The sequence below is a fragment of the Salminus brasiliensis genome, chromosome 18 (genome assembly GCF_030463535.1).
Source record: "Salminus brasiliensis chromosome 18, fSalBra1.hap2, whole genome shotgun sequence".
NCBI lineage: Eukaryota > Metazoa > Chordata > Actinopteri > Characiformes > Bryconidae > Salminus > Salminus brasiliensis.
The window spans coordinates 16,568,116-16,581,589 of NC_132895.1; the positions used below are offsets into that span (position 1 = coordinate 16,568,116).

Below are 13,474 nucleotides of genomic sequence, written 5' to 3' on the forward strand. Positions count from 1 at the left end.
TGGGCTTTACATTTAGTAGCAATGTGCAAAGACAGATGTAAAAAAAAAAACAAAAAAACAAAGGAAGAATATTTTAATTATTTGCTGTTTACATGTTTTACAGCTTGATTAGGATGGTCTTTTTCTAAAAGATCACACTACATAAACAGACACTCAGAACCCTCACTGTTCTGATAATACAGTGAATGCAGGCCTCTCTCACTGCAAGCTAAACATAAAAAACCTGAATGGCATATTTACAATGTAATATATAATAAACCAACGTAAAAGGATCAGGGTTATTTGTGGTATCTGTAGGTGGTAGGTGTTTAATCACGTCATGTCTGCCTAGTCGTCTCTCATAAATGTGTCTGTGCGAGTGTATCCTAGCTACAGTAAGGGACAATGCCTTAGGGAAAGAGACAAAAGAGACCTGGTGGAACAGGTGACGTTCACATCTGATGAGCTTTGAGAACACATGTGCTATCTCTGACAGTCGGAGGGCTGGAAAAACAAGTTTGCCAGCATTTCCTTCTGCCTTCTTCCCTCCCTCTGCAGTAGGGCCTTGCTTGCTCGGTCCTCGAGTGTTTTGCTTCTTTGGCTTCTACAAGGCAATGGAGGCACTCGATTCTTCTTCCACCTTTAGAGGCAGACAGAACACACTGGCTACTATTAGAGACCTGCTGCAGACGTCTCTGCCCATCGAGCAGATACACCTGCGATTAACCAGCGAGGAGGATCCAGATCCATGTCATGGTTCTTTTGAGGAAGAAGGAGACTTCATTAACAATGACGAGGAGCGTTTAGGTCCAGAACTCCTGACTCTGGATGAAGAGAAGGAGCCGTTAGAAATGGTCAAGGACAGTGACAGTTCCAGTATGACAGAGGAAGCTGATGGGCTAGAGCAGTTGACCCTGGATTCTGGTCCAGAACCATCTCTGGATAAGCCCATCCGGACATACCTGGATGAAACATTACCGGACCTGCTCAGGAGTGGGAGCCCCCTCCGCAGACGAGTGTCCAGCCCAGTGTCAAACACGGTGAGTGAGAGTGTATCAGATGCTCAGTTTTGGACTCACCAAAATAAAATGTATTCCTGTTATCAGTGTACTGATTGGTACGGCTCGGCCATTCAATCACTCATTCATTCATCAATTGGAAACTATTCATGCCGACAAGCAGATCTGATAATAGCTCATTTTTCGTGTGCAACAATAAAGCACCTTTGTTCTTTATAACGTGCACGGAAATGACATGGTCATGCCCAGAGAAAAACAATGAGACCAGAACTGTGCCGAATTATGTTACATCCTGTTCAGATTGGGAATCTGCAGATGATTAACAGCTCTTCTGTTCAAAAATTTGGAATCACTTGTCATTCATTTGCGGTCACTATTTTCACACTAATCTGGTGAAACTCTGGATTTTAAAGCCTATCTATCAATTGTCAACAGGGCTAGGGTGAGGATTAGGCTCAGTATTTGGATTTAGGTTAAGGTCATATTTAGTTTAAGGTTTAGGATTAGATTTAATACAACTGTGACATTTAACACATGTTTATTAGACACATTGAATAGATATCATGTTGGATGTTAGATAAAGACTGTACAAAGCATCAAAATAAAGTGTAATCACATTTGTCATTTAATAATCATTAGTGCATCAAGCAACAAACATATAAATATAAATATAAAGATATATAAACTACTGTTTTAAACAAAGTTTTATAAGGTTAAACTCAATATTTCAAGAACCATAGGAATAGCAAGAGATTCCAAATGTATTAAAACATAATTTTCTTTGCATCATTTATATCCTACAATGGCACTAGCAATACAAGAGATAATCCATTGTATTACTGCTGAAAAACAAATTTAAGATCTCTGTAATGCAGTTTTGCTAAATAGAAATATTTACTAATAATAATATTAGATTTATATATTTACAACGCTCACTAGTCATATTGTCAGGGTGACATATCCTTAATATAATTGTGGCTAGTCTTATGTTACTATTGATTTACATGGAATATCATTCTTTCTTATCTATAATTACATTATTACTATAACAGTCAATTACAGCTATCTATGGAAATCATAATACTGACTAGTAAAAATCCCAAGTTAGTTTTGACTTGTTTTTCATATGTATTCAAGAAAAGTGCAGTTTCAGATCTTGAAAAGTTAAATTAAGTAATACTTTATGGGTCGGTTTCCTGGACAGGCATTAAGCCTGGTCCCGGACTATACCGTCTTTATAATAAATACTCTCAATTCAGAGTGATGTTTTCCAGCACTGATGGATCCGAATCTAAAGCATTTCAGTTTTAGCCTTAGTCTTGCCTTCCCTGACAACCTTAGTATTTGGTCATGTGATCTCCTGAAGGATTCGTTTATCTGCTTTGCTCAAATTCCTGAAAGTTCAGCTGGAGTGACCAGATTCCATTCATGGAATCTGGAATTACAGGGTATCAGGTGACATATGACAGCGTCCTTTCTGGGCTGACACAGATTAACTAAACCAAATTCCAGTGTAATTAGAGAATCACCATTTTAATGTGGGGCATTTGTGCCCTAAAGTCTCCAACTGTGGGGTGTGTATTGTCCTCTGTTTGCCTGCTGCTTAATATTTGTAATATGTTCCCATGATAGTGGGTTCATACTGTAATATGAAAGATGAACAAGTCTGGTTCTGCTAATGTCACACATAGTATGTGCATTTATAAGGCATAACACATTCTAAGCAATGCCACTGGAAACTAAGGGTAATACATTGTAATACACAGTGTATTTAAGTAAAAGCCAATACTCCAGTAATGAATATTCAAGGTCAGAGGTATTTAATTAAAATTCATTAAGGTCCAGTTAGAGAATTGTTTCTCAAAACAAGGTGCAGATCATCATAATGTCTAACTTGCAAATTATAGTCAGTGCCATATTCTGTACACTGAAGCAGTCGTAGTTCATTATATTGAAAAAAATATATATTATTGTCAGTTTTCACACTGAACTGGACAAATGATAAATAATGCTTGTGTAAAATGTGTGTTATAAAGTAAAGTGGAATTCCTCCCATAGTCCCACTTGACATTACTGCTTTTAATAATCGTCTTGGAGCATATGAGACATACTGGTTCAGCACTTTCCTTTAGGAATAATTCACATGTACAAGTCCATTCTTGATTAGCTGGTTTGGCGCTCTGCTTTTTCTTTTGTGTGGAGCACAACAAGTAAATTAACTTTCCCATGGCTCACTTTCTTCTCAAATCGCTGTTCTCTTCCTTGTCACTCGCTCATAATGTGCAGATCCGATTAGCTGAGTAGTGTCAAGTGATATTTCCAACGCATGCCTTTAATCTGTTTTCCTGAGTTTTCCTGGGTCGCTAAACTTGTACCTGAGAGGCTAGAAAAGCTACGCCAATTAAAAAACACTGCATCAAAATGAAATAATTCTCAATAGTTTATTGGTTATAGGTCCAGGTCTAAATTAGTACTATGATATAGTATTTGTGTGAATGTGTATGCCATTATATCTCTCTGTGTGTGATGGTAGCTGAAGCAGGTGCGTAGGGAGGTGGAACTGTCTCGGCGCAGGAGTCTAAGGCTGAAAGCTCAGGTGGATAAACTGCAGGAGCAGAGTCAGGACGGACTGGCCTGGGGTCAGCAGAAAGAACGGGTGAGTATTAGTTGGTCTCTACAAAAAAAGCAATATACTGGAAATATTTTCTATATTTATATTCTGTTTATATTTGGGCTCTATTCAATTTTCAGTATCCACTGTATTTTTCACACAATTTAATCTACACTCAAGAGCAGTCACCAGCATCTACTCAGCCAATCGTGTGGAAGCAGTGCAATGCATAAATTCATGCATACATCTGTCAGCCATGAACTGAAAGCTGAGACTGCAGTGGATACAGGTTCACCAAAACTAGACAGTTGAAGACTGGAGAAATGTAGTGGGATCTGATTAATCTTGATTTCTGCTGATACAAACAGATGGTCAGAATTTGGTGTCAACAGCATGAATCCAAAGACCAAACCTTTCTTGTGTCGACAGTGCAGGCTGGTGGAGGTGGTGTAATACTGTGGGGAATGTCTTCTTGACTGCTAATCAACCATCGACTATTGCTTGAATTACGCAGCCTATTTGCAAGACCACAATTTACCCATCTTCGAACAGCAACTTCAATAATTCATCATGTCACAAAGCAAAAGTCTTCTCAAACTGGTTTGATGAACACAACAATGCGTGTGTTATTTAGTGGCCTTCATTGTCATTGGATCTGAAACCAACACGTTTAAGCTGTTTTCAGAGCAAAAGGATACAGTAGTACAGTGTTGCTAATACATCAGTAAAAATGCAGGGTTCCTTATTTTTTTTTACTAAGAAACTGTAGCCTTGATTCTGCCAGCTGCATCGGTCCCCAGAAAATTTCCTGCTAGAAAGAAGAATGCAGAAGGTTTTTGTTCTTTATGAAAATGATCATTTAAAGGATGTTTTGTTTATTATTATGAAGGTTATAGTCTGACCTCACTGTAAATTGATTAAAATACAGTTGGGGGAAAATACAAAATGTAAAAATCGAACATATTAAAATGGATTATAATCGATTGTTGCATTTGTCAGATTTGTGTGCACATGTACACTCCTAATTGTAATCTTCTTTAATCTACAGGTGACAGAGGACATTCAGTCCATTGTGAAGCTGCTGCTGCCTCTGACTGATCTGGAGCCGACCGCCAACCCTCTCTCCCAGGGCAGCACCCTGGATACTGCGCTGCTACAGCTGCAGAACGTGGCCCGTACACTCGCTCTCAACCACACGGGTCATGTGAGTCTTGACCATGTCTGGCTTATTTCTATACTTCCAGTTCTGCCTTTAGTTAAAATAAGTCCTATTAAACTGAACTGAACTGAACTGAACTGAGATTAATCTAGGTGTTGTAACACACCTAAGGTTCAGATGTTGGTGTAAAGATTGTAAAACAAACCTTCATAAAAATCATTTACAGAACAAAGCTAAAGATGGAAAGACAGATGACGGAGTGATATTGCAGCAAGCCCTCCGAGACAGAGATGAGGCCCTTGAAAAGTGAGTCCATGTTTTTTGTCTATAAATGAATGTAAAATACCATTGCAGATAAAATGCAAGCAGATTATATAAATTTTAAAGACTTATCTAATAATGAAAAATACACATATTGGGACACGCCTATGAAACACTGAATTCAGGTATTTCTTTGTCCCATTGCCACAAGTATATAAAATCAAGCATCTAGTCATGCAGTCTGCCTTTACACACAGTAGTAAAAGAATGGGTGGTTCTTAAAGAGCTCACTGAATTTCAGTGTGGTTCTGTAATAGGATGCCAAGTTGGTGTAATTTTGTCTCTCTTAAATATTCCACCATCAACTGTAAGTAGTATTATTGAAAACTCAGACCACATAAAGTTACAGAACCTGTAAAGTTATAGGTTTGCAGAGTGCTGAGGTGCATAGCAGCTGTCAATGCTGTGCTAACTTAATAACTGCAGAGCTCCAAACCTGCTGTTAGAGCTAGAGTATTTATGTGTATATATATTCGTTTTGGGTGTCTCAATAGGCGTTCCCTGAATTTCAGTTTGTGGCATGAATGCTTTGTGACAGGAAAAAAGCAATGGAATTAGAACTCCTGAGTAGTAAAACAGAACTGATGACACTGAACAATCAGCTGCTGGAGGCAGTGCAGCGGCGGCTGGAGATGGCCATCGAGCTGGAGGCCTGGAAGGTGAGCTTGATTTACTTCATCTATAGCTGCCCATGCCTGAAATACCTGACCTTTTTGGTGTCGACTAAGATTTAAACTGAAGAAGTGATAGTTACAAGGCAAAAAATGCCTTCTTGGCAAGAGAAACATCTCTAATACTGTCAGTATATCTAATATTTCTCATTATGATGTTGTTAAGGAAAAGAATTCTGCATATTTTAAATGTTTTCTTTTTAGATTGCTTGACCCTATACTGATACTATGCAGACAAAAATGAAAGCTTGAAACAAGCAAAACTTTCTGCTGATAAAATAAGATGCTTTCATTAGATAATGTATATTTGTATAACCTTCCATAACCTTATTCTTAACAAACTCAAAATATGAAGAACGAGAAAAGCATTATATGGATTAAATACAGTTTCACCTTTGATGTTTTTCCATTGTATGCCGGTGCAAACTGCCAGATCATGAGTTGAAGGTCTGAATCATCATGATTTAGATCATCATCATTCATTTTAAAGCCTAACACAAGCCTGTTCTGCACTGCACAGATTTTGTTTTTGAAGCTCATAAACAACAGCAGCCATAAAGTAACACTTGAGGAACATTCTGCCAGAGAGAGCTGACACATTTTAGTATTCAGATCATTATAAGCTGAAAAGAGTCAGATTTGAAGAATCACGCATTTTGATTCGAAAACATTACCCTTTACATTGTGCGAACATTTCATGATTAATGAACTGACAGAGGCTACAAGAATTATGATATTATGATAAGAATTCCACCGATGAAATGAAGCACACCAGAATTAAGGTTCCATTTTTATAGAGACGTTACGAACGACTATGCAAAATAATGTATGGTGGTAACTAAAGGGTATGGAGCAGCTGGTAGAACTAGCTATGTCTCTACAGGACTTTAGAACCCGGTGCCAGAATGGCCATCTGGACTGTGCTCATCTCCCAACACTTTTATTTAAACCGCAGAAGCCTTGTGCATAATTATACTCGTCTGCCTTCTCTGCTAATTGGGGCTGGAAGGGAAGACTGTACCTTTATCTTCCTTTACTTTCTTAGGGAATACGGTCAAGTAATATCTATGGTCAAATACGAAACACTAGCATGCTGTAATGGTGCTGTAACTGCTCTGTCTGACAGGATGATATGCAGGCCATCATTCAGCACCAGCTCCAGAATCAGCAGCTGGCAGAACAGGCCCAGAAGAAGTCCAAAGGGTTCAGTGTACTGCGACGCTCCAAACAGCCCAGCCCAGCCCAGTCTCCAGCCCCTAGCCAAGCGGCCACATCCCAGCTTCCCAACACGCCTGTGGCCCAGCGCTGGAAAGAACGGCTGCGACGAGGGCGCACAAATCAGCAGACCCCCAGTCCTGCTGAGCAGCAGGCCAACAATAGCTTCTTTAAACCTCAATCTCCAGGCAGCAGCAAGAGCAGGGAGGACACTTTTCAAACAGTGTCTCTGGACTGAGATGAGATTTAGTAGCTAATTAAAGCTTGGCAGACAGACAACACCAACGATATAGTCACAATGACAATCACCAATAGCTTGATTACTCAATTCACTCTCTCACTCTCTCCCTCTCTCATATATATATATATATATATATATATATATATATATATATATATATATATATATATATATATATATATATGCACACACAGTACAGCCTGTCTCACATATACAATCATTTGAAAAAGGTAGGACACCCCATTAAACCTTTTCTTTTTTAATATATTGAAACATAAGGACATCTAAGATCTAAGATACCACCACATTTATTACTACTTAAAATGCCTAAAACTAGAATGAGGCATTTGAAGTACTCAAATGTTCAGCACCTACCATCAGAAAGAAATCCTTGCTATCCAAAAACAAAAACAAAAACAACAAAAAAAAAAACAGAGAAAGAATGAAAGAGTTTATGGATGGGTCAGTTGCCAAAGCGCCCTCGACTAAAGACATCATATAGAGTTTTTTGTTCTTTTAAAGATTCTGCAGTTCATCTATACTTTTGAAGGACTATTTTCGTTTGGACGAAGACTTCTTCTTTTGTGAAATGTAATATAATGTTGTCTTTTAAACCAGAAAATGAAGTTTTATTGTAAGTTTGTGTGTAGACAAGTATACATACACATAACAAACCATAATGAAGTGTAAATACTCTACAATGCTTAAATGAAGTAGAAATGAAGGGACAGCCTGAATAATCTGAAAACTTGTACATTTATTTAGTTGGACACATGTACATAGAAACCATCTTGCATGCATTGTGAATACATCCACGCAAACTGGTCAGGTTTTGAGGGCTTTAACACTCAAAACACATGAAACCATAACAGATACGCTTTAGCCACTAAAAGGAGCACTGGCGCATGTTTAGAGCTTGGCCCCAAGTATTGCTGTTTTTACAACAACAGTATTTTCAATCACATCCCGGCTACACTGGTTTAATTGTGTACATCAGTACCAACAACCAGAAAAAGTGTTTTTGAAGTCCAAGGTCTTATTCAAATTAAACTGATCCTACAACTGAACATCAGTTTACATTCTGTGTTTCTACACTCAGTCACAAGCAAAACAACTTTCACCAACATTGTGCAAAGTTGTAAGAATGTACTTTTCATTTTATTCGATACAAATGTCAAAGTACTGAACCTACTGTTTATTAAATACTACTTTGTCGCTCATCCATAATTTCACACCTACAAGACTACAAAAAAAAATCAACAAAACTTAAAAACACTTAAAAACACCAACTACATGAACCAAACTAGTAAAACTGACTACAACACATTAGTAGCAATGACACTGAAACATAATTCAGAGAACTGAGTTCCAACCTTTCACACTTATGCAAAAAAATGTCCATGTTTTTCCCCTCATAAATTGAAGGCCCAGATTAAGCGTGAACCTAGGCTAAAGTGGACTTTAATAGTGAAACACCACTAACAGTTTTGTCCACTACTAGGTTTAAACAGTGTTCACATAACCAGCCCATGTAATTATCCTATATGTTATGCAATAGATTTGGAGATGAGAATGTTATGTTAATGTTAATGGGTATTAAATTGTAAAAGGAGACATATATACATTCCATTAAACCTGCTTAGTGAAATTGTCCACAGAATCCAAGACAAACCATTTTCTTTCTCTAAGAAACCATTAAGATTGTTCATACTTTATCTAGACCTCATTAAACCATCCTGATAAAAGTATCTGGCAATATACAACGCACTCACATCGCTTTACAAGTAAACTTCCGTTTAAGAAAGACATTTTCAGAAAAATATTCACATGTGCTTTTACACATATACACACACACCTCCACGACCACTCTTTCAAAACAACCCATCCTCACAGATACAACACAGACCACTATAATTATATATATATATATATATATATATATATATATATATATATATATATATATATATATATATATATACACACATACATATACATATATATATATAGCGCAGTACATCTACAACAGGACACTGTACCAACATATACATATGTTCTACCATACACAGTTATTATGCAAGTGGGCAGCTTGTCAGTCAACACTTGCATTGAAGTTTAATTCTGCAGCATATTTCGCCATCCTAAAATACCGTATACATATATAACGTTAGATTTATCATTATGACACCACAGTCATAAAATATAAATATGTTCCTCTTATTAGTATCCAATAGTAGTTATTAGTGAATATGTTTAATATAGGAATACAAAATACTGCTCAGTCACAAAATACAGACAGACACTTCCACGATTAACAAAGGAGGCCACATATAAGACAAGGCTATTTAACCTGATGAACAGAGGTTTCTCAGAGTTGAATACCTGGCAGCATAGCTCTTAGCATATAAGGTATTATAGTTATACGTGTCAGTTTTGGTTAAACACCCACCACAACTACATGCCGTTTACAGGAATATACAAATAAACTAACAAGAAAAAGCACAACTGACACTTCCATAAACCCTTAATGAAAATCTCTGAAAGCCTACTCACAATCATTTGGGATATAATCAGTAAATATCTACTTTATGTAGTGTAGCTAAAATATGAATAAATATGAATAAATATTATCTGGAAATACTGGCAACAAAAATCCCTTGATCCCTTTGAGAGCTGAATTAAAAATGACGATGAACACAAGATGTCCACTCAGGAGAACTGTGAGTGTTTCCAAATAAAAAAAATAAAATTAATGGTTATCTAATGGTTGTCTATTGCAGTGATGTGGTTGTACTGATCTTCTCAAATGAACCTGTTCTGAAGTTCTGAACTTGTTGTTCAGTAGTTGTGCAAGAGCACATATCAGCATGAAAAGTGCCAAAAAACAAGCCCATATTGCATAGGCATCTTTGGACTTCCTATGGGAATAGAGAAAGACTTTTTGTCTGAAAAAAATGCTAACAAGCAAGTGTACATCCAACAAGACCTCAACAAAAAGATAAAAACATAAATAAATGGGTAATCTATTTTTTTTATATATATTTTAAACTATCCTTGAGGACAAACCTAGAGTCTAAAAATCCTCCAAAGCAGTTTTCTAACTGTTTGAGAGAGAACCTAACTCTTCAGTGTCATTGAATTGAGACAGTGCATACTGAAGACCAAAAAAATAATTAGTACACTATTAAAACACATATGCAACTATAAATAACCATATTATTTTCAGAAAGGTCAAGTTGTGCATTAGAAGGTCAAGGACAAGGCTTAATTGTAAAAAAACAAGGTTAGTTTGGTCCATGCCCTAGAACCTCCCCAGTGTCTATATAGCTTTAAGCCCACCTGTATGAGTTAGCTCAGGGGACTAGGACTGCAGGAAAGTGATAACAGAGCTGATGAAGTCCAGAGGCTTGTCAGCGTGGATCCAGTGACTGGCATCAGGGATATACTGAATATCTGCATTTGGAAAGAGTCGCTGAATCTCAGGGTAATCTTCAGAGCTATGACAAAGAAAGAAAAGAACATTTTTGCTGCTATTTGTGTTAACTGGATTAAGCTGCAAATAAACACAATTGTATTATTACGGTGAAAAGTCGCAACAACCTAGAAAAAGAACAGCAGGACATGAATTTTTAACAGTCATTACTATATGGAACAGTGCAGCTGTTTTTACCTGATGTAAGCTGAGCTACTACCGCCAAGGAAGAGGGTGGGGCCATCATAGGTGGTGTTAAACTCAGGGAAACCCATCAGGTCTTCCAGGTGATTTGATATGGCTTCTAAATTCACTCTCCAGGCATAATGTCCATTCTGCTCCACCAGATTAGTGAGGAGGAACTGGCGGACTGAATGCTCCTGCGTGCAAGTCCAGAGAAAGCCACATGAAGTTCAGCAATCATGACATCTACCCCAAAAAATATCCCACACAGATGTTAACTCTGCTGCATGATTATATGTTATAGAGAATATAGATCATGTATAATAAGAGCACAGACTACACAGATTATAGATAATATACACATGCAAATTACATTTTAATCTTAAACCTAAAAATAAGAATGAACCTTAAATAGAAAGAAAAGAAGCACATGGTAAACGCCACCCATTAGTCCTACCTGCATGTCTAGAAAAGGAGACCAGAACTGAACTGGTATGCAAATGATCAAACAACAGGTTAAATTTAGCATATGTAGCAGACATGCACATTAAGGAAAGTGCCTAGGACAAACCCAGTGCAGGTTGCTTACTTTGACTAGTTTTCGGAGCTGATCTTCAGCCAGTCTGCGCGCTGTAGAGCGTGGGATGTCACTGGCTATGTTCACCTCCTTCATAGCCTCAATATAGGCACGGAAGTTGGTACGGACTGACGTCTGAGCAGGGCTGATGTCTACCACAATGAGACGCTCCACCAAACCGGGCTGTCATTAACAGAATACTTTAAATAACAGAGAGTGGCAGCTAGCGATTGTCCCACACACCACCAATTTTTCATACACGTTGAAAGCAGCACTTAAGCCCCTATAACCCGGATATATAACACTGAATAACTACGCAACTATGAACTGAAAACGTGATCCACAAACAACACACGACAATACCTGGGACAAAGCCGTGGCCATGGCGACTTTTCCTCCCATGCTGTGTCCAATTAGGGTACACTTTCCAATGCGCAGCTGGCTAAGCAGATGCTTCAGATCGTTGGTCATGGCTTCATATGTCAGAACTGGACTGTGTGTGCTCTTGCCATGGTTACGAGCATCTACTGTCAGCACCTGACTAGACAAAGTACAGTTAGGACACTAGCTCAGGTACCAACTGAGCTGTACTGAATTAAAAGCATGCAGTATATTATATAGGGTTTTTTTTCAATATAATTTTATGCAAAATTAAATGTCCTGATATGTTTTCAAAAGCATCTTAGTGTCACGATCTACAAGGTGTGTTCAGAGCAATGCTTTACACAACCATTAAAAACATCTTTATGCTAAGATGCTTTCAGCTCAGTGAAGCCTTTGTCTCATATATGAGACATGTCCTATATGGCATCCTTCACTGTCCCACCTCCAGCACATGATACCACAAAAAGGTTTTCAAGTAAATATATTTTAGGTAAAAACTAAAAGAACAAATAAAAATCTTCCATACCTTCCGGCCTGTCCGCTGTACCAGAGACTTGGCTATAGAGTGGAAGTTGGATTTGCTCCCAAATAGACCATGTAGAAAGACCAGAGGAGTGTTGTCCCCTTTCCCATCAAACACGTCATATGTCAGGTTCACAGGGCTAGAAAATGATCATCAGTATGGCGATTAAAGATGTGAGGACTAAACCAGCTCTGCAAACATTTGAGCCTAACATGAACTGTTTTTACCACTGTAATGCATTCAAAATATCTGTATAATGAATGTTAAAAACGCATGTTTAAGTGAGGCAGCCTGTTCATAAGCTCAGAATAAGGACGTCGACCTCTCAGCACTGACATTCATGACATTAGACAATGAGTAGCCTGAGAAACAGCTAGCTAGCTAAACATCACCCTAGCTAACTATAATCGTTAGCTGACTAGCTAGCTAGCTAGCACATGGATTCACAGTCAGGTCTGGTCGTATAGCTAGCAAACAAGAGTTAGCTAGATAGCAAGATGCAGTCTAATGTCATGCCAGTCGTTTGAAATGCAGTTATCTAGCTAGTACGTTTGAAAGCAACCATCATTTAACTGGATACACCCGGAGAGCAGGAGAGGGGTCAACACCTGGTAGAGTTAGCAGCGCTGTCAGTCCGAACCGAGTCGAGTCGGGACACTCCGCTACAAAAACACTGAGATCCGACCGCAGACAACCACTGCGGCTGTCCGCAACTCAGTCCTCTCACAAACATGCGACGCAGGACGCTCATTGTGGCAATTAACACATGGACCACCTCAGTCAACGGGAACCATTCATTTGAGTCCAAGGTTTCAGTTCCAGAGGTCGTGGTAGTCGGCTAACGCACAGGAGGCGACGCTAACGTCCAGCTGGTTCCTACGTCATGACGTCGTGCGTGCAAACAACTTCAGTCAACTTAGTCCGGCGAGGGAAGCGCTACGATATCTCTACTAAAACATCCCATAAACCAAAAAACACAGGAGAAAAGTCTGAAAATACGACAATAACACTGTAGAAGTAGCTAGATGTAATTAAATATTCTGTACTCTTTCACAAACTCATTTCACCACAGTCGTCCTCTGTCTACATCACCACACAGCGGCGCCAAAGACCACTGAG

At 38.4% G+C, this 13,474-nt stretch overlaps 2 protein-coding genes across 2 annotated transcripts; one reads left to right on the forward strand and one right to left on the reverse strand.

The window, feature by feature from the left end:
• The first annotated feature begins 593 nt into the window (after window positions 1–593).
• On the forward strand, window positions 594–7,213 carry bicdl2l (bicaudal-D-related protein 2-like). The gene is made up of 6 exons (XM_072662535.1): window positions 594–1,019; window positions 3,532–3,654; window positions 4,658–4,813; window positions 4,995–5,074; window positions 5,628–5,748; window positions 6,887–7,213. Exons 1-6 carry the CDS (start codon window positions 594–596, stop codon window positions 7,211–7,213), a joined length of 1,233 nt encoding a protein of 410 aa, XP_072518636.1.
• A 1,933-nt stretch (window positions 7,214–9,146) lies between these two features.
• abhd11 (abhydrolase domain containing 11) lies at window positions 9,147–13,220 on the reverse strand. The gene is made up of 6 exons (XM_072662576.1): window positions 12,964–13,220; window positions 12,359–12,494; window positions 11,812–11,985; window positions 11,461–11,631; window positions 10,887–11,068; window positions 9,147–10,713 (listed from the first exon to the last, which is right to left on the reverse strand). The coding sequence occupies exons 1-6, from the start codon at window positions 13,104–13,106 to the stop codon at window positions 10,578–10,580; spliced, it is 942 nt and encodes a 313-aa protein (XP_072518677.1). The 5' UTR covers window positions 13,107–13,220; the 3' UTR covers window positions 9,147–10,577.
• Window positions 13,221–13,474: the final 254 nt, after the last annotated feature.